This window comes from Heterocephalus glaber, unplaced genomic scaffold, assembly GCF_053883595.1.
Source record: "Heterocephalus glaber isolate CG9 unplaced genomic scaffold, H.glaber_assembly_v1.0 deba00001429, whole genome shotgun sequence".
NCBI classification, from domain to species: domain Eukaryota; kingdom Metazoa; phylum Chordata; class Mammalia; order Rodentia; family Bathyergidae; genus Heterocephalus; species Heterocephalus glaber.
Window position 1 is genome coordinate 23,148,317 of NW_028258294.1, and position 22,895 is coordinate 23,171,211.

A 22,895-nucleotide genomic window follows, 5' to 3' on the forward strand; every position below is an offset into this window, starting at 1 on the left:
AGGGTGGAAAACAGGACAGGAACCCGAAAAAAAGCAGGAGTAGCTACCCTCTTTGCAGATCAAGTAGATTTCAAACCAACACTGATGAAAAGAGATGAAGGACACTACATCCTTGTAAAGGGAACAATCCAAGAGGAAGAGATGACAATCGTAAATATCTATGCACCAAACACTACTGTGCCCAACTATATAAAACAAATACTAGTGGACATGAAAAGTCTTATATGTACTAATATAATTGTAGTGGGGGACCTCAACACCCTACTGTCACAAATAGATAGATCAACTAGACAAAAAATAAGTAATGACATACTAGAACTCAATCGAACTCTTGAACAAATGAACTTAACAGGTGTTTACAGAGTCTTCCACACCACAAAATCAGAATACACATTCTTCTCAGCTGCACATGGGTCATTCTCCAAAATAGACCACATACTCACACATAGAACATGTTTAAGTAAGTGCAAAGGAATTGAAGTTATCCCCTGTATATTATCAGACCATAGTGCGATGAAATAGGAGACCCATAGCAAAAGAAACTCAAAAAATTTCATAAACACGTGGAAATTGAACAACACATTTCTGAATAACCAATGGGTCACAGAGGAAATTAAAGAAGAAATCAGACAGTTCCTTCAATTAAATGACAATGACAAGAAACATATCAGAATCTATGGGACACAATGAAAGCAGTCTTACGAGGGAAATTCATAGCAGTGAATACACATATTAGGAAAACAGAATGAGCCCAATTAAACAACCTGATGCTGAATCTCAAGCTTCTAGAAAAAGAAGAGCAGGACAACCCCAGAGCTCATACAAGGGAGGAAATTATAAAGATCAGAGCAGAAATCAATGCAATGGAGACTAAGAGAATGATACAAAAAATCAACGAAGCCAAGAGTTGGTTCTTCAAAAGAATCAACAAAATTGACAAACTCTTAGCCAACCTTGTCAGAAATAGGAAAGAAAAGGCCCAAATCCATGCAATTAGGAATGAAAAGGGTGAAATCACAACAGACCCAGCAGAAATCCAGAGGATCATCAATACCTACTTCCAGAACCTATACGCCAATAAGATGGAAAACACAGAAGAAATGGACAGATTCCTAGATACATATGAATTACCAAAGTTGAAAGAAGACCTAAAAGTTCTGAACAACCCAATATCAACCAATGAAATTGAAAATGTAATTAAGAACTTATCAACTAAGAAAAGCCCAGGCCCTGATGGCTTCACTGCTGAATTCTACAAGACATTTAGAGAGGAACTGCTGCCACTACTATTTAAACTCTTCAATGAAATTGAAAGGGAAGCAATACTCCCAAATTCATTCCTGGAAGCAAGTATCACCTTGTTCCCCAAAGCAGAGAAAGACCCAACTGAAAAATACAACTATAGACCAATCTCACTAATGAACATAGATGCAAAAATCCTTAATAAGATACTGGCAAACAGAATGCAGAAGATCATCAAGAAGATCATACACCCTGATCAAGTGGGATTCAGCCCAGGGATGCAGGGATGGTTCAATATATGAAAATCAATCAATGTAATACACTATATCAATAGAGCCAAGGACAAAAACCATATGATTATCTCCATAGATGCAGAAAAAGCATTTGACAAAATCCAACATGCATTTATGATAAAAACCCTGCAAAAAACTGGAATAGATGGTCTCTACCTCAAACTGATAGAAGCCATCTATGAAAAACCAACAGCCAATATCATACTAAATGGTCACAAACTGAAATCCTTCACACTAAAATCAGGAACAAGACAAGGATGTCCACTATCACCACTCTTGTTCAATATAGTTCTGGAAACATTAGCCACGGCAACTAGACAAGAGAAAGAAATAAAAGGAATAAAGACAGGTAATGAAGTCAAACTGTCATTATTTGCAGATGACATGATACTCTATATAGAAGACTCCAGGAACTCCACCAAAAGTCTTCTAGATTTAATAACCAAATTCAGTCCAGTAGGTGGTTACAAGGGCAACACACAAAAATCAATAGTTTTCCTCTACACAAATGACAGACTCACTGAGAGAGAAATAGAGCAAATAATTCCTTTCACAATAGCATCCAAAAAACTGAAATACCTAGGAATCAACCTAACAAAAGAAATCAAAGACCTCTTCTCTGAAAACTATGGCACTCTGAAGAGAGAGATTGAAGATGATATCAGAAAATGGACAGACATCCCCTGCTCCTGGGTAGGAAGGATTAATATAGTGAAATCAGCCATACTTCCAAAACTGCTATATAGATTTAATGCAATTCCAATTGAGATCCCAGCAGCATACTTCATGGACCTTGAGAAAACAATCCAAAAATTCATTTGGAACAAGAAGTGACCCAGAATAGCAAAAGCAATTCTAGGTAACAGAGACATGGCAGGGGGTATCACCATCCCCAACCTGCAACTCTACTACAAAGCTACTGTGATAAAAACAGCATGGTACTGGCAAACAAACAGACTTGAGGACCAGTGGAACAGACTGGAAGATGCAGAAACAACCCCAGACAAACTCAGTCATCTCATCTTCAATGAAGGAGCCAAACACCCTCAGTGGAGGAAAGATAGCTTCTTTAATAAATGGTGCTGGAAAAATTGGGTTTCAACTTGCCAAAGATTAAAATTAGACCTATATCTCTGGCCATGCACTAAACTAAAATCGAAATGGATTACAGATCTAAATATTAAAATAGAAACTTTGAGCCAGTTGGAACAGAGGTAAAATGAGCATCTGAAATGAACAGACATTTCTCAGACAAAGAAGTAGAAATAGCAAATAAATACATGAAAAAATGTTCAACATCACTGGTCATTCAAGAGATGCAAACAAAAACAACGCTGAGATTCCACTTCACTCCAGAAAGAATGGCTGCTATCATGAAATCAACCAATAACAAATGCTGGAGGGGCTGTGGGGAAAGAGGAACCCTACTCCACTGCTGGTGAGAGTGTAGACTGGTGAAACCACTGTGGAAATCAGTATGGAGATAGCTCAAAGAACTAGGATTGGAAGTCCCATTTGACCCCGCTATTCCACTGCTGGGGATCTTCCCCAAAGAATTAAAAAAATCATACCACAGTCATATATGTGCACCCATGTTCATAGCAGCACAGTTTGTGATAGCTAAAACTTGGAAACAGCCCAAATGCCCATCAACTGGAGACTGGATCAAGAAAATGTGGGGTTTTTTTTATAAAATGGAGTACTACTCAGCCATAAAAAATGAGAAATTAGAGACATTTATAGCTAAGTGGATGCACATTGAGGCCATACTCTCAAGTGAAATAAATAGGACACACATGTGTAAATACCAAATAGTTTCTCTGGAGTGAAACTGAAAGTGTAAATAAGGACGAAATGTATAATAGGTAATATGAAATAGGAAGAAAAGGGGCAAAGGGGAAGGAAGTGGGAGGGCTAAAGGAAAGGATAGAAGGGAATGGGATTAATATGAGAAAATGGAAAAATAAGAACAAAATCTTTGTAAATAGGGAGGAATGGAGGGGTTGGAGGGAGGGCTGGGCAAGGGTGAAAAATAAGAACCAAGAGAGATTATGTAAAGGTGCAAATTTCCAATGATGAATGTCATTATATTGTATACCTAAAATGTACCATTGATTAGAATGAATAATCGATAATGTAAAATAGGAATAAAAGGTCCAAAGGGGTAGGGGTAGTGGGAGGGGTAGGGGAAAGGAAAGAAGGGAAAAGAAAAATGCTGAGAAATGGAAAAAATGGAAATAAAGTCTTTGTAAATAGTGAAGGGTAGAGGGGGTGAAGGGAGGGCTAGGAATGGGGAAAAAACAAGAGCCAAGATGCATTATGTAAAGGTACAATTCCCAATGAGAAATGTAATTGTGTTGTATACCTACAATGTACCAAGAAAAGAATTTAATTAAAATTGAGATACTAAGATCTTAGAGGAAAACTCCATGAAAACTGAAGACATTTTAGTGTCATATAGAAATAATGGCTTGCAATAGATCTGTGTAATTAGTATTGTGCTATTACCAAGAAATAGGACTGCAGCCTAATTCTTCTAAAAGCATTTCAAAATTATGTCAATGTTTTTAAATCAAAATGGTAAAATTATCCTTCAAACTGTAGTCCCACAAATACATTGAAAAAAGATGAATTAGTTGATAAAATGCTTCATATAATTTTGATTATTTTTCCTTAAGAAAAACAGATAAACTATTAAATCATATACTCAATTATCAACAATTTAAACTTAGATCAAAATCTGAGAGAAATGTTCAACAGTCTACATATAACTTTATCATGGTCAAGAACTGGGACCTAATCACAATTGATTCTTTAGACCAATTTATCACTATTATTTTTTAAGAACATAGAAAATAAACACTGGAGAGAATGTGAAGAAACTGGAATCCCTGTGTATTGCTGGTAAGAATGTAAAATTATACAGCCACTATAGAAAAGAGTCGACAGTTCCTCACAAAGTCAAAACACAGAACTACCATTTGATCCAGAAATTCCACTTCTAGATACATACCCCAAGAAAACCTGAAAGCAGAGACTCAGATACTTGTATATTAAGTATCAGCATTACTTACAGTAGCTAAAAGGTAGAAACAACCTAAATGTCCATCAACAAATTATTTCAGTCTTAAAAAGAAATAAAATTCTGATACATGCTACAACATGGACAAACTTGAAAACATGCTTTAAAAAGTCAGATAAAGAAAAACCAAATTATATTTTATTTATATAAATTATCTAGAATAAACAAATCCAGAGGCAGAAAGAGGTTGTGGGAGCAGAGGAGAAAAGAGACAAACTACAGGAAGAACAGTTGATAGATTTTTAAGATATTAAAACTTGTTTCAGATAATTTTTTTAAAAAACTTTTGGATGGGCTGGTGTGGCTATACACACCTGTAACCCTAGCTATGTGGGAGGTTGAGGCAGGAGGAACCCAAGTTTGAGGCCAGCCTGGGCAACTTACTGAGACTCTGATTCAAAATATAAAAATAATTGCTTCTTGGCCTTTTGGCTAAGATCAAGTGTAGTATCTGTTCTTATCAGTTTAATATCTGATATATCTCTATCCGAGGACAGCATATTAAACAAATGTTTGGAGGTGGGAGCTGGAATAGGAGCTGCATGATAGATAATGTGAAACCGGAAAAAGTCCAAAGGGGAAGGGGAAGGAGAAGTGGCAGGGGTGGGGGTGGGGGCGGATATGAGAAAAGTAAAAAATGGAAACAAACTCTTTCTCAATAGAGAGGGGTGGAGGGGTTGAAGGGAGGGCAGAGGAATGGGGAAAAAACAGGAACCAAGATATATCATGCATAGGTACAAACTCCCAATGATGAATGTCATCATGTTGTATACCTAAAATGTACCAATAAACATAATGAATAAAAAAATATATATAAATAATAATAAGTTATAATAAAATGAGTTGAGGATGTAGCTCAGTGCGAAGGCCCTGGGTTCAATCCCCAGTATGAGGGCAGAGGAGGTTGGGAGGAAGGGAAGAGTTCTAGAAATGCACGGTGGTGATGGTTGCACAATACTCTGAATGTACTTAAAGCCAGTGAATTGTATGCTTAAAAATGGTTAAAATGCAACATGAATAGAGAACTTCTAAACTAAAGAATGTTAAAGTAGTTTTCTAGCGTTCCCACCTCCGTCCTACTCCCTGCACTTAAAGGTAAGGTTCAGAAAAACAAACACTATTTTGTTACACAGGATAAACTGGACTCATGCCGACAACTTTTTCAGTTCCATACAGAAACAAAATATTCAGTAGACTATTTTATGGCACCAGATTTCAAATTTGCTCTAAGGGACATCACAGGAATATATACATGATTTCACCTTCTTGCATTAGCCTCTTCCAAATCTAATTTCACCCCATGTCTATGAAAGTCTACGCAAATGGGAATGGCTACCATAATAATGAAAAGGACCAAAAGATATTGAAAGCTGGCAATTTCAATTTTCCTTAGCTTATTCTAATAAACTTTTTTTTTGTTTGGTACCGGGAATTGAACTTGAGTCCTTGCGCTTGCGCAGCAGGCGGCGAAACCACTGAGCTAAATCCCTGGCCCTCTAATTAAACTTTTAATAAAGGTACATCACTTAATCTGTCAAGATTTGTTGTTAATAGTTTACTTAAAATGAAAAATAAAAGATTTAAGCTCTAGTGTGTATTATGGAAATCTTTAACGTATATTTTAAAGATTACTTTCACCAGGAAATACATTAAGCCTTAAAAATATATTAAGCCTCAAGCATTACAAACACAGAAAAAAATAAAACTATCAACAAAAATACAAACATCTTTTATTAGATAAAATAGTTTTTTAGAATTTAATGTAAAACTCTAATTACTTTGAGATTTTTTTCTCTTCTACCAGTTTTCTCCTCCATTTTTTCCACCCCTCCAGCCCACTTTTAATGCTCTATCAGTACAAAATGCATAAAATTACTTCCCACAGTGTGAACAAAATTAATGAGGAAAGACATATATAGATTTCATGAAGACATGTCTGAGTTTACATTGCCAAGGGAACACTGACGTCTTAAATTTTAAATGGGAAAGTTTATATTTAAAGAATGTTGGAGTCAATACAATGTATTTTAAGAAAGAGCAAACACAACTTATTCCCAAATACCAATAAATGACACACAGAAATTGCACAAAGACAATTAAATCTAGGCAATACTCAACAACTATCCATTAACATGAGTCATTTGAAATGTGGCAGTGTTTAATGAAAAAGCTGGCCAGGGAGTTAAAAGTTGAGGCTGCCCTTTATAACTCATTAGCTGTGGGTAGCAGCAAGTCACTTCACCTCTCAAAGGCCATTTAGTTCTCTTAAAAGTCTCGGTTTCCTCATTTGTAAAACGTAGAAGGTTAAACAAGAGTAACAGAGTCTCTTCCTACTGAAATGATTTGGTTCTACAATTTCAAAAGAAGGTAAATATACATATTATCTTATAGAAAATTATGATAAATATAATAGCATATATATGGTAAAAAAAACAGGTGAATATATTCTTTTTCTAGATACATTTTACTGCTCCCTTTTTTATCAGTTATGTATAATATATTCAGAGAAAAACTGAAGAACATAGAAAGTATTAAAAAGCCCAACAACCATAATTCTACCCAAACAAAATCAAATTCATATTTGGCACAAGGTACCTTTCTTGACCTGGCTATAAGAAAGAGATGTTATTCAAGATTAGGGTAAAATACAACTGGAAGAAAGTTAATGTTACCTGAGTTTTAGAACTGCAAGAAAAAGATGAGTAATAAAAATTAAATGAATCAATATAGTAAGAAAATAAAAAGTAAAATATGTATCAATAAGAAAAAGCAATTAAGTAATTTGAATACTGACCAGAAATAGTATCAAATTTCCTATCCAACAAGAAACCTTCCTTGTCTCTCTTTAGTTTAAATTAGGTCACCCTAGTATTGCTCCCAAAAGACTTTTCACTTGTCTTTCACAGTAATCTGTACACCTGGAATTACCACACTCATTTTTCATAATTATCTATTTATCTTTTTCCTCACTGGCCTATGAGTTCCAGGAGCATGTCTTCCCTACATGCCTGTGGATCTCCAGCAGGAAAACAACTCACATGATAAACAATAATTAACATTTAGTCTATATCAACTACTCCTGCCTGGCTACTTCTCCCAAGCCCTTAGATCCATTTTCAAGGGTAACTACTAAGGAAGGGAAGTATCCAAATTCAAATACATTTGCCATGAAAATATGCATCACTTAAATATCCTAAATCCAGGGATTAATAAACAGGTCAAACTGGGCCAGCCATGTTTTTATAAATAAAGTTGTGTTGGAATACAGTCCCAACCATTTATTTACATATTATATATGGCTGCTTTTGTGCCACAACTGCAGAGCTGAAAGATGAAAACAAAAGCCAAAACTATTCATCATCTGACCCTTTAGAGAAAAAGTTTGCTGACTCCTGCCCTAGACTACTAGAAGAAACATAGGCTAACAAGCTTTTATGGTCTCTTCATGAAAATATTTAACCTCTCTAAAATACCTACCAATGATAGTACTATTTCTAAAAATGTAATAACTTAGCCACTTAAGAATAAAAGAGATTAAGCATAATATTTGCAGAAATGGTTAATACTCCAAATATTTTTATAAGCTTTTAGTATTACTTCAAATTTTTACCACGGCTAATTGTAATTATTAAAGGCACAAAACAAACTGCTACTATGCTGTGGTTAATTATTAGGCAGGATGAACTAAAAATCACAATGCCAAATCAGTATTTCCATAGCAACCTGAACCTCCATTAGCTCTACCACAAGTAAGTAATGATTAGCACTGCTTTGTGCATTTAAAAAAAAACCTATGTCCTTTGTTAAGAGAAACTGCTGAATTTGATTCAAACCAATCTTCTTTCTGTGATCATAATCAAATCAATCTTACCACTTCAAAAAAGACATGAAAAAATTCACACAATTACAGGAAGAGAATATGGTTGTCATTTTCTGTATTTCTTCAGAGGCTACAACCAAACTAACATCCAACAAAGAAAACAACTTGATTGTAAAAACAACATACTTGTCAAAAATGATAATACAACACTATCAACTATATATAAATTGAACAACACTTTAATAAAAAATCTGGATTGAATATGTATCAGTTGTACAATTATTTGTCCAGTTTGAAGTTTAATTGATGCTATCAGTACTGATTTCTGCTGAAAATTATTAGAAAATATATAAATCATCTAAAAATATATAAGAAATGAATGAAAGGTGGAAAAGAAACATCTACTAAGTGCCTACTAGCTATTCTAGAAAACCTTCTTATAAATAAATATAGTAAGATGGTTTCATCTAAAACATGTTATCGTATAAAACTGGGATATTATTGATAAATCATACCTGTTGGAGATAAGATAGACTAAGAATGGAATTTTTAAGGGTTAAAGATAATTGGTAAATTTTTCTTAATATTCTCACATCAATGATGTTCTAGCTTAGTGAACTTCAATTTTAAAAATCAAATTTAAAATCTTAAGGGACCTAGTAGCAAATAAGGTAATATAAAAAGCATAGTGGCATATACCTGTAATCCTAGGACACTGGGAGGCTAAGGCAGGAGGATAACAAGTTTAGCCCAGCCTGGACAACTTAACAAATTTGCAAGACCCTGTCTAAAATTTAAAAACACAAAGGCTAAGGATGTAGCTCAGTATAAAGGCCCTAGGTTCAAACCCCAGTACTGTTAAATCAATCAATCAATCAATTCTAGACAATACAAATAGTAAAAAATCCCATAATGTATAAATAAAAGAAAAAAAATTATACCCATAAAGTAACAAGCAATGGTGGTGAAATGTAAAAGACACAAAAAGGTCCTAGTAATTGTATAATAAATAAAACAAAATCTCTATCTAAATATGACAAAAGAAAAATACATAACCATAAACTCCAGACAGACCTTCAGCACTGCCTTGTAAACCTACTTTACTTCACATAGGAGTTTTCCCAAAGTGTTTCACACTTTCTCAAACCTCCAATACACCTTTTCCATCACTACTCAGTTGACAACCTTAGTCTTTCCACTAAACTATTAGAAGCAATAAGAAGAAAACTTGTTCCACTACCAAATTTATGAACCTACTGGCATTTGTATACTAATATATTGCCTTTCCTCTTGTTATAACTGACAGTCAGTAATCAACTCCTTTCTAAGATCAATTCTTTTCACATTCACTCTTTAACAGGCTTTTCCCTTTACTGGACCAAAAAACCACACTAACCGAAGTCCAAGTCAACAGAAATGTTCACACTGTGAAATCCCCATCTTCAATTTCCCCATCTTCAAAGATCTTACTTACCTCTCAGAAGCAGGTGACAGTCATTCATAACCTCACCTCCTTCCTAGCTTCTCTGGCTTCTGAAGCAACATGCACACTCTCAGCTTTCTTCCTGTCTCGCTGACCAATTTCTCAGTGTCATTTGCTGAATCCTTTCTATTCTCTTCCAGTACTCTAGGCTTAGTCTTCAGAATCCTCATTACCAATGTCCTAAGTCCCATGACTTTAAATACTATTTAAATGCTCAGAGCAACCAAATCTACACAGGAGAACCAAAACCTACCTTTAGAACTCCAAAGGCAGCCACTCCACATCACATATCTAATAGGCATTTCATACTCTACATATCCACAACAGTTCTTTTGATCTCCCACTCCCATCCATACCACACAGAATTTGTCTTACTTTTCTCATTTCAATATACCAAAACTCCTAACACCTCTTACCAGTTTTACCAATCTAATATAGGGCTATTATTTGTGAAATACCTGAAGTGCTCACTGCTTCCACACTCGCCTCTGTACATTATCGTCCCAAAAAAGCATCCAGAAAAGTCCTCTTACAATATAATAAACTGGGGGCCAAGGATTTAGCTCAGTGGTTCCACCACCTGCCTCACCAGTGCAAGGTCTGGAGTTCGATCCCGGTACAAAAAAAAAAAAATATATATATATATATATATATATATATATGTTTTATTTTATATATAAACTAAACCAGATCATGACATAGCCCTGTTAAAAACCTTCTCATTCAAAACAACAGCAAAAATCCTCACCACAGGACATGTAAGACCCTACATGTAATGTTTCCCATCTCATCTTCTACTTCTCTTTCCCTTCTTCCCTCTTCTTATTGTCCACTGATGTTCTTCAGGTTTGTATCTGCTTCAGATTCTCTGAATTTGCTGTTTCTTCTATTTGAAATACTCTTCCCTCTTCCCTCACTTTCAGAATCTCCTGAAGCACCCACTCCCTCCAGAGAAGCCTTTCTCCTAACACTCTGCTGAAAACAGTACTCACCATTAACTTCTAGTTCGCTTTATTTTATAGACAAATATTTTTTATTTGTAATATACTATTTGTTATAAAATATTTCATACTATGTTCATACTCTGTCTCATGGGGTATAAATATAAGCCCTTTCAGGCACAAACTGACTTGACTGCTTCTGGGTACCTAGTGCCTAGAACAGTAACTACCATAAACAGGTGTTCAATAACAACTATTAATTGACTAACACAATTGTCAACATCGATGTCTTTAGGTATAAGCTTGAATGGAATATGTTCAAACAGCTAAAACTGTAATTCAATCTTCCATATAAAGTGGTATCATTTCTAAGAAGAAAACTCATAAAAATATGACCACTTTTCTACAGTGAATTTCCAGACCAGGACATTTCCAGCAATCTCTCCAAAATAAACTGAGGTAAGATTATGCTAATAAACTAAATTTAAGATCTCATGTAATTTCAGGTGATGCTTACAATGACCATTTCCATTTAAACACAAGTTACATTACTCCTACCCTCTCATACCTCTGACACACACAGATACCTTAGTTACCTTTATTTTAATTTTTTACCAGGTAGTGTATTTACACATTTTTTAAAAGACTGTAAGCTTGAAAAGATAAACAGTGAATAGTCTCCCTCCTACTCCTGTCCCTCAGATATCTAGTTCAAGTTCTCACTACCAAAACATAACTATTGGTATTATGACACATGGCTTGATTCTTTTTTTTCTGAAAAGGGTCGGGCAGTAAATATTTGCAGCTTTGCGGGCTACACAGTCTGTTACAACTATTCAACTCATTACAAAGTAAAAGGAGCCTTAGGCAACATGTAAATTAATTTACCTATTTTTCTTTCAAAAAACCTTTATTTACAAACACAGGCAGTGAAATTAATATTTCCCCTAGGATTAGTTTGCCAATTCCTGTCATAGGACTAAGTTTAAACATAATCTCTCTTTTCTAGAAAAAAACAGTGTTTAGAGGGGATTGTAATGGAAGAAACTGCAATAAAGAATGTTACTTGAAATGAAAATTCAGGGCCCGGGATTCAGCTCAGTGGTTCCAGTGCCTGCCTCCCAAGAGCAAGGTCCCAAGTTCAATCCCCGGTACGAAAAAAACAAAACAAAACAAAAAAGAAATGAAAATTCACTCTATTTCTGAAATGATGTGCTAAAATAATATATATGTATCTATATAAATAGACTGAAGAGTATTCCAAAATGTTTTCTCTATAACCCATAATACATGACTCCAAACAGTTCCTTTTCCCTTATGGCATAATTACAAAAAAATTAAAGGGCTATCAAGACAAGACAGGCTAGTAATTCAACAAACACCACATTACCAATCACTGAATCCTGCTTCAAACTTTCTTTTAAGTGGTAGATTAAATATGAAGTAAAATCTTCATAGAATACATTAAAGACATAAACCAGAGTTTATATTTAAAATGAATCCAAATCCCAAATGTATTTTTCTAATATGTTCCTCATATGTCTTACAAAAGATTTAATTTAATAAACTTAACCAAGATTAGAGAAAAACAGATCTCTCTGAAAAGTAGATTATTGATAGATTGAAGAACTAGCTCCTCAAAATCTAAATGTATCCCAGGAATACCTTACCTTAGATGCCATTCTCATAAAAAGTTTGTTTTGACTTTCTGCTGTTCCCATCTTTTCATTTTTGACTAAATCATTTAGGCTTAGATGATCATCATCATGAAAGTATCTGACTCTTTCCTTTTCCTCATGGGTAGAAACCTATGACAAATGAACATTATTAATTTGGGTAAAATATAAGTCTCTGAAGTATTTTTAATGCACTACCTATAAATCTCCTCATAAATGTAAAATTCCCACCATTTATACCAACATTGCCTTCCAGTTGCTCCCTGCTTCTAGGTCAAAGAATTTCCAGTAGAATTACACTCCCTACTTCCTCGGTCCATTTACTCTCCTCTTCTCTAGGGATGAAAGCACGACATTACTGATCTAAATTTTGTTGAGAAGATCAAATTAACACTATCTCTTCTTCTCTCTTCTCTGCTCTTCTCTTTCTTGTAGTTAAAATTCCAGTGATGGGATAAGTACATCAAAAATGGTTTCAGTATTAGCAAACCCACTGCTATGGATTTAATTTGGACAATGTTTGAACCCTAGCCCCTAAAAACCCACATATTGAAATCTCAAAGTGAGGGTATTAGGAGGGGATCTTTGGAGGAGGTAATCAGGTCATAAAGGTACAGCCTTCATGAATGAGATTTACACCCCTATAAAAAGACATGAGAGAGCCAGTTCCTCCACTCCCTCCCCTTCACCACCCTTCTTCTCTGACACGTGAGGATAAAATGAGAAAACCACTACCAACAAACCAAAAAGCATGACCTCACTATATACTTGCCCTGATCTGGACTTCCCAGTCTGCAGAACTGTAAGAAATAAATTTATATTGTTTAGACCACCCCGTCCATGGTATTCTGTTATAGTAACTGGAATTGGTAAGATACCCACATCTAACTATTAAACCCTTATTCTACATACAGCTTTATCAGAAACAAAAGCTGATATTCTGATCCCCATCTAATTCAATCCCAAGTTCTCCTCTCAGTTGGTTCTATATCCAGGTATGTACTAGAAAAGTACTATTTATTTCCTCCCACATCAAATTTCCTCAATGCTGCTCTCACATTTCCTTATCCAAATAAATTTTGGCCTTCAATTTCTTTGAGATATTTGGAATCAAAGTCTCACAATTTTCCCCAACAGTGCTACTTTCTTCACTAGTTCAAATCTCATATGTCACAACTTCAATCACTTCCTGGCTCCAAATCAGACAGGTGGATTGATGGAATAGAACACAGGATGCAGACACAGTCAGTTGTTTGATCTTTGCCAAATGAGTCAAAAACATACATTGGAGGCAAGTTAGCCTATTTATCAAATGGTGCTGGGAAAACCTGCTACCTCTATCCATGCAGAAGATTGAAGCTTGACCCATACCTCTCTTTGTATACTAAACTAAAACCAAAATGAGTCAAAGATATTAAAACAGAAACTCTTAACCTACTGGAAGATAAAATACGTAAAAATTTTTGAAGTCTTAGACGTAGCCAAAGACTTTCTAAACAAAACTCCAATTGCACAAGAAATAACAACAAGAATCAACAAGTGGGATATCAAATTAAAAACCTTCTGTACAGCAAAAGAAACAACCAACAAACTGAAGAGACAACCTAAAGAAAGGGAAAAATATTTGTGCTAGCTACACCTCAAACAGAAGACTGATCTCTAGAATATATAAAGAGCTCAAAAAAATTAGATCCTCCAAAATAGAAGACCTAGAGGGCCGGGGATTTTGCTCAGTGGTTCTGGCGCCTGCCTCTCAACTGCAAGGTCCTGAGTTCGATCCCTGGTACCAAAAAAAAAAAAAAAATAGAAGACCTAGTCAAGAGATAGACAAATGAACAGACACTTCTCAGAAGAAACACAAATGGCCAATAAATACATGTAAGAATGTTCAATTTCACTGGCCAATAGAAAAACGTAAACTCAAACAACACTGAGATGCCATCTTACTCCAGAAAGAATGGCAATCATCAAGAAATCAAATAATAACAAATGCTGGTATGGCTATGGTGGAAAAGGAATGTTGTTACATTGTTGGCGGGAATGTAAATTAGTGCAACCATTCGGAAAATAGGTATGGAAATTTCACAAAAAACTAAAAATTCTGTTCCACTCAACCCAGCTAGTCCCCTTCTAGATATCTTTCCAAAATAATTAAACACATCATATTACAGTAATACATCCATACCCATGTTCACAGCAGCACAATTCATAACAGCTAAATCTTTTTTTATTTTATGAAAACTAAAACAAAATTTTCTAACAAAATAATACACTGTGTATCATTATCTTCAAAGTAGTTACTTTGAGTATAAGACTTGGACCAAAAGGATTCTTACAAAGAAGAAACAAACAGATAATAACACAAAACTTTCTTTTCAACAAAAAGTCAGACACACATGCTTAAATAATGCATGACTTCTCTTATATGAACAACATAATATATATATATGCACATACAAAGAAGTAAGAGCAAAATTGAAGAAATAAACAGATAAACAGCAAGCAGGGAGAAGTTCAAATACTTCCCCAAATATTTTAATATATGTTAATTTATTTCATTTATATGAATAGCTAAATCTTGGAAGCAGATAAAATGTGCTATTTGTATGTAATGGGATACTACTCAGCTATATTTGTAGGAAAATCGATACATCTTGAAAATACAATGTTAAGTGAAATAAATCAGGCACACAGACTTATATACCATATGGTTTCTCTCATTTGAGTAATCCAAAGTACAAATAAAGAGCAAAATAAAAGATAAAAAAGAAAAAGGGAGATAGATCTTACGCAAATAGGAAGAGGACCAAGAGGAGAAGTAAAGAATTATTAGGGAATAAATAAAAATCAACTGTAAACAAGACCAAACAACTTATTCACATTTTAATTTTCCTCTCAAATTAGAATCAAATATAAAAAATCAATTTCAATTCTATTTAATAGAGATGAGTTCCTCTGCATAAATGGAAGAAAAAATATATTCCTAGTATTGACATAAAAAGAGATTAAGATGTGTTATGTACATCTACCAATTACCCTCAATGAAGGTAATCATATGCTGTAAACGTGAACTAAATAATAACGATAATAATGAAAATGGGGGAAGGTGACCTAGATATGGAGGGAGGGGGGCAGGGAGGGAAAAGGGAATAAAAAAACCCAATGTTCATAATTTCTTGAAAAAAAGTTTGAATTATATTCCATTGTGTACAAAAGGCAAAGGGACACAATGAAGAATAAAAGTAGTAAGAATTAACTACCATCTAACATAATTTACCATACTAAAAAGCTGTTATTTCTGAAAATAGTTTTTAATCTAGCACAATAAAGCTCCACAGGAAAAAGAAATCCTGAATTAATAAACAAAAACATGTTAAACATACCCTGTGTCTCTTCCTACTTCCTGTTTTTGATTCCAGAGGTTGTGTTGTGTTCACAGGCCACACTCTTCCAGACTCATCTGTTCTGACAAGGATCACTTCCTGCTGGTCTACATTCTATAAAAAGATTTAGAGATAACTTTTGAAGTAATTTTGAAGAATGTTGAATACTTATATTTAATTACACAAAAAGTATAAGAAAGATTCTAGCTGTCACATCATATTATGGATTATCTTAAATTTTTTGGATTTTCATTATCCACTATACAATAAAGTGACCATAATCTTTTCAGGAAAAGGATAGAGATAATACCCAAAGCTTTTTTAAAAAAATAAAAATACCACTCACAGAAGGAAACTTCAAATAAAGTTTTCATCCAAACACTATTAAAAAAATAACAAAGTACTAATAGTCTACCTGGCAATGTACAACAGCAGCCATCATTTATACAACAGATGTCATGTTTAATGGATGTTTCTCAAAGACTGTATTAAAACTTAATGATATGTTTTTTGGTTTTGGGGGTATTCTTTTGTTTTTTTCTGGTACTGGGGATAGAACTCAGGACCTTGCACTTGCGAGGCAGGTGTGGCACCACTGAGCTAAATCTCTGGCCCTAAAACTTGAGTATAAGAAACAAAGCAACTAAATGACAAAAATACTTGCTAATTTAGCTATTCTCATGATACTAAACACTACCTCCTAACAGTCTTCAAACACTTTTAATTTCTCTCACTCCAAAAAAGCTATATTCCACATACTTTAAAATCATAATCATTCCTTCCTACAAAATTTTAGCCAAATACATGTCTTGCACAACACTGAACAAACGTTGTTCTATGTTGAAAATGAAATATTACTGGTAAGATTCTCATAAAAAATAAGTAGATATTATTAGGAAATAAATAAAAATCAATTATAAATAAAACCAAGCAAATTATTCACATTTCAATTTTCTTTTCAAATTAAAACTAAAGATAAAAATCAATTTCAATTCCACTTAATAGATTTAGTTTCCCTGTGTAAATAGAAGAAAAAAACAGATTTCTAGTATTGATCGTATAGGAATATACTTTTTTTTTTTACATAATACTAAATGAGTAGTGACGATTATTTATCACTGCTTTGTTTTGTTGTTGTTGTTGTCCTTGTTGTTTTTCCTTGCAGTAGTAAGAATTAAACCCAAGGAATTTACACTGAGCTACATTCCCAGCCCTCTTTTTATTTTTTATTTTCAGATAGGGCCTCAGAGTTGCTAAGTTGTCCAGGCTGGGCTCAAACTTGCAATCCTCCTACCTCAGGCACCCAAAAGTGCTAGGACTACAGGCACCTATCACGACCCCTGGCACTCATCACTACTTTTCTTTTTGAATGTGAATTTATTACTGTTAATTAATGAAATGTTTTATATATTTGGGGGGGTTACCAGGGATCAAACTCAGGACCATGCGCTTGGCAAGGCAGGCACAGTGCCACTGAACCAAATCCCCAACCTGAAATTATATATATATATAAAATATATATATATATATTTTTGTACCAGGGATCGAACTCGGGACCTTGCACTTGTGAGGCAGGCGACAAAACCACTGAGCTAAATCCCTGGCCCCCCAAAATGTTATATTTTAAAGAATCTCTACTAGAACGTGGTGGTGCGCACCTGTAATCCCAGCACTTGGGAGGCTGAGGCAGGATTATCATGGGTTCAAGGTCAGCCTAGTGAGTTCAAAACTAGCCTGGAATACATATAAAGACCCTATCTTTAAAAAATCTCTATTCATTCCCTTACCAGCTAATAAAGATGGGCAACACATTGTAATCTGGCTACTTTTTCAGTTAAACCTGTTCTCCCTAAGGAATTTCAAATTACTAAATCTAACAAATAATTACTAAATTATTGATTGTTTATCATATTCTTCAGCTTGAAACTCTTCTTATGCCTTTACCTCTCTGATGCATGCATCCATTCATTCACTCATTCATTCACCAAATATTTTAAGTGCCTATCTTCTGCTAGTGACCAAAAAAGGATAGTCCTTGCCTTCAAGAAGTTTATAGGTTAGTGGGGAAATTACTCCCTACATGAATTATCAATATAAAGATACTTACCTTCACTTTCTCCTCTATTTATAGCTACCCTTCAAGTGCTGATGATTCCACTATTTCTTGGTTTCCAATCTTTGGCTGAAACTTAATTAGCACTAGTTGTGCCAAAAACCTAACTGTGTTAAGCACAACCACACCATTCTTTACTTAAAAACCTACAGGGACCATATATCATATAGGAAATCAATACCATACCAAGTATGGCCACAGACCAATGCAAGTCCATGAATTACCAACCATGAAATATGTGTACTAATCCAAGATGAAGTAAGTACAGAAACAGTTTATAAACACTTACAGAGATCATATAGAGCAATTTTATATGGATTCAATCTAAATAAAACGTCTTTATTTCATTTTTCTGTAATTCATTTCTATTGTATTTTATACAACTACTAGTCCATGAAGAACTAGAAAACTTTAAACATACATATGTTCCAAACACACACACACACACACACACACACACTCATATATCCCCTGATGCTACATCACAGTCAAGAAGCACTGTCCTCGCTGCTCAACTATGAAATGAAGCATATAGCCACAGACAATGCTGCTACCAAGTAATTTTAGGCACATTTATATTGCTAGATCATAATCTTTTCAGTAACTATGAATCTACTTACAATTTTTTACCTTTGCCACTTATTCCTGGCCAAAGACCAAGCTACACTCTACCTGATAGCTATATGGACTAACACAATGTCAAATAGGGGGTACTCAATGAACACTTGATAAATGGAATTTTAAAACTACTGCCTCAAACAGATTAATATACTCCCAAAGAAAACTCACTTTTTTCCCTTTTAAGTGGCTCTTTTCACCTTTGTCTATTTTCTTTTCTGTAGGTCTATTGTTACAAAAGACCTGAAGTTGTTCCACTTTGGATACCCAAGACAGAGTGCATTTCTATCTACTTGGCTTTAAAACAAAAGATAGAAATGAAAATAAGCAAACATTTCCATCATCCATGTGATCTACTAATTTCTTTTTTCTTTGACACACCTAGAAAGAATCTATAAAAATCTTTCCATTTTTAAATGAATGCTAAATGCCCCAGATTTTTAAATTATTCTCCACAATTGCAGTTTGTGCTATGACTTCATATTCTGAAAGCATTAAAATAGAGTGTTTTATTATAAACATTTCATATGAACCCTTTTATTAACAAATTTCAAAATATTCATGAACCATTCATTCATGAGCCATAAAATAGCTCTCTGGAGAATGTAAATCATAGATTATTTTAAGGAAGAGAGGAAAAACAAAACACCTTACATAGTTACAAAATCAATTTGCTATGCAGAGATGTACTTTCCCTATTAGTATTTACAACATTTATGAGAAATTAAATAATTTTCTCTCACAAGTGCACTGTTGCTTTTACAATAATAAAGAAATGTATTTACTAGCAAAATACACCTCAGGGTCTCGTCATTCTAAATTTCCACTGAACCCAACAGATATTTAAACTTAATCACTTTTCTCACCTTCCAAGGACAAAGACCAGGCTGTACACCACTATGTGTATGAGGGCCACGACAGCATCAAACAACAACAGGTACTCAATAAATGCTTAATAAGTGAAATTAACAAACCAGTGCTTCATAGAGATTAATTATACTCTCAAGGCTAACCCACTTTCCCCTTTACAGTGGTGCCTCTGTTCATGAACTCAATTTCTACGATTCTGGTTGCAAACCAAACTGGATGAGAACCAAATTCAATTTCCCTATAAGGTCAACATTGAACATAACCATTGAATTTGATTCAGTGCTTGTCCAACTCGATTTGCAACCAGAATTGTGGAAAGAATCAAGTTCATGAACCAACGTACTACTCTATTTTCTTCATCTACTCACTTTTCTTTCTGTTCCTCAAGCCTGCCAATACAAATTATACTGTTTTTGTATTTGAGTACACAATACAGAAATATCAAGGAGATCAAAAATATTGAGTTTCCAATAAACTATCACATTAATACAGAATATGGGGTTTGTTTAAGAATCTACATCAGAGTTAGCAAGTTGTGGCCCACAGGCCAAATGCAACCGGCTATTTGTTTTTATTTAGCCCATGTGTGTTTACATTTTGGAGTGAAATCAAAAGAATATTTTGTGACAAAATATTTTACAATTCTAATTCTAGTGTCCACAAGGTTTTATTAGCAATAGCCACATCTATTCATTTATGTAGCATCTATGGCTGCTTTCACTGTACAACAGCAGTTCAGTCAGTACTAATGAGTTGTCCTTCAGTAGATGAATGGGACAAAAAAAAAACCTGCGGCACTTACAGACTATAGAATATTATTCAGAACTAAAAAAAAATGAGTGTATCAAACCATGAAAAGACATGAAATAACCTTAAATGCACATCACTAAGTGAAAGAAGCCAATCTGAAAAGGCTACCTACTGTAACACTGACTCCAATCATGACACTCTGGAAAAGTCAAAACTATGGAGATGATAAAAAGATCAGTGGCTGTCAGAATTTAAGGGGTAGGATGGAATGAAGAGAGAGAGTTTTTAAGGCAGTAAAAACACTCTATATGATATTATAGTGGTGCATACATGTCAATACACATTCGTCCAAACTTACAGAATGTATAACAGCAAGAGAAGACACTAATGGGCTGGGGATTTAGCTCAGTGATTCCGCTGCCTGCCTCGCAAGTGCAAGGTCCTGAGTTCAAACCCCGGTATCAAAAAAAACAAAACAAAAGAGAAGACACTAATGTAAGCTGTAGACTTTGGGTCACTATTATGTGTCAAAGTTTGTCAAATGTAACAAATGTACCTCTGGGGGGAGGTGTTGATAAGGGGAAAGAATATTCACATGGAGAAGCAAGGGTATATGGGAAATCACTATTGAGCTGAAATACCTTCAAGCTCAATTTTGCTGTGAACGTAAAATTGTTCTTTAAAAAAACAGTCTTCAGGGCTGTGGATGTAGCTCTGTAACAGGAGTGCTTATCTAGCATGTGGGAGACCCTGGGTTCATCTCTAGCACCACAAAAAAGAAAAAGAAGAAGGAAAGGGAGAGGGAAGGAGGAGGAGAGTGGGAGAAGCAGAAGAGGGGGAGAAGGAGGAGGGAAGAAGAAAGAACAGGAAAAGGAAAAAAATGAAAAGAAAAAAAAGAAAAGAAAAGTGAAATGAAATGAAAAACAAAAGGGGGAACTGGGGGTTTAGTTCCATGGTAAAGCACTTGCCTAGAATGCATGAGGAACTGGGTTCAAACTTAGCTCCTCAAAAAAATTTTTTAAAGTATTTCAAAAGAAGTTTCAAAAGAGGGAAAAGTTGCAACTATTAAGACTGGATAAAAAGGCTTCACAAAGAAAGTAAAGACAAACACTGAGAAATGGATAAGCCTCATTAGGGTAATATCTGTCACAAATAGTAAATGTCAAAAGAGACATGTAGGTTATGAGTAAAATAGCTTTCAAGGTAGTGCTGGAAAATGCAGCTATACCATGGAGTGCTATCCTTCAGGAAGGTCTGGTATTTAATATAGTTAGCCCTATGAAACCAAAGAAAGTTTCAAAGTATAAAATTGGGCTGGGGATTTAGCTCAGTGGTTCCACCGCCTAACTCTCAAGCTAAGGACCCGAGTTCGATCCCCGGTACCAAAAAAAAAAAAAAAAAAAAGACAAAGTATAAAATTATTATGAACTCAAGGGCCAAGCACTGCTACAAAAATTAATTGGGCAGAAAGTGTGGAAGACAGACTGAAGAGTATACCTACTTTTAAACATCTTCCTTTACTTGTGCCCCTACCTTTTTTTTTAAGTGATGCTGGGAATAGAGGCCAGGGCCTGAGCTACATCTGCACTAAGCCACATTCCCAGCCCTTTCATTATTTCAGAGAAAAGGTCTCACCAAGTCAATAATTGACCAGACTGGGCTTGAACTTGTGATTCTCCTGCCTCAACCTCCCAGAATGTTGGGATTACAGGTGTGCGCCATCACACCTGGCTACTCCCTTACTTTTTAAACTGCTTGTAATTTCTCATTGTCAATTTCATCTGTACAAGAAATTTTTAATTATTCACTTTTTAAAAACTTTAGTTATCCCAACTTAAGTTTAAAAAGCTAATTTCATAAACATACTAATTATATTATTATCTAGGTCACTAATGATCTCAGCCTGAAGAAAACTATGGAACTCAATTTCATGCTGACAGCAAGTTACATAAATTAATCTTTAAGAAGTCCTTTAAATTCAGTTATAAATCTGATTTTATCTCAAACCTGATTCTCAAAACTGGCCATTGACTATCTTTTTGCACCAAAGAGGCAACATGGAAACATAAGTATTTCATGAGTTTAAATATTTACTAGCTTTATATCTGGACAAGTTACTTAACTCTCTGTGCCAGCTTCAGTCTCCTGACCTACAAAACTGTGATAATGACTTTTTAAAGGGTGACAAGTGAATGTGTTCATTTATCTAACCTCTCAATACTGTACTGCATCCAACTCAGTCCTTCAACTTCTATCTACATATATGCTCATGACGACTTTATACACTATCATAAATTTAAATACCATCCATATGCTTATAACTCCCAAATTTTTATCTCCAGCCTAGGTTCATCTAAAAAACACTCAAATTCAATACATCCAGAACAGACTTCTATCTTCACCTCAAAACCACACTTCCTTTCTTTCACAAATCAATATGGCCATGCTACACTTTTAGCTACTCAAGCTAAAGACCCTGAAGTCCTCTCTACCACCTCTCTTAATCTCGTTACCCATCATCCACCACCCTCATCTAACCCACCATAAAAATCAGGTCAGCTCCCCCTTCAAAATATATATAGAAAATATTTATACATGTACAAAACGTAATCTTTCCTAACCAT

General features: G+C 34.7%; 1 protein-coding gene and 1 pseudogene across 7 annotated transcripts in view; one reads left to right on the forward strand and one right to left on the reverse strand.

The window, feature by feature from the left end:
* The window catches only part of Cwf19l2 (CWF19 like cell cycle control factor 2), a 268,444-nt gene that overhangs the window by 204,034 nt on the left and 41,515 nt on the right, over positions 1 to 22,895 (reverse strand). For all 7 annotated transcript variants that reach the window (XR_015451556.1, XM_087212140.1, XM_087212141.1 and 4 more), the window contains exons 11-12: positions 15,921 to 16,034; positions 12,532 to 12,669 (exon numbers count right to left, since the gene is read on the reverse strand). Coding sequence is in view for 6 of the 7 variants with exons in the window: in XM_087212140.1 (XP_087068266.1) it covers positions 12,532 to 12,669; positions 15,921 to 16,034 (252 nt within the window). In the remaining variant the exon portion in view is untranslated. The remainder of the gene's footprint in view (positions 1 to 12,531; positions 12,670 to 15,920; positions 16,035 to 22,895) is intronic.
* Positions 5,030 to 5,160, forward strand: LOC147827909 (U2 spliceosomal RNA; annotated as a pseudogene).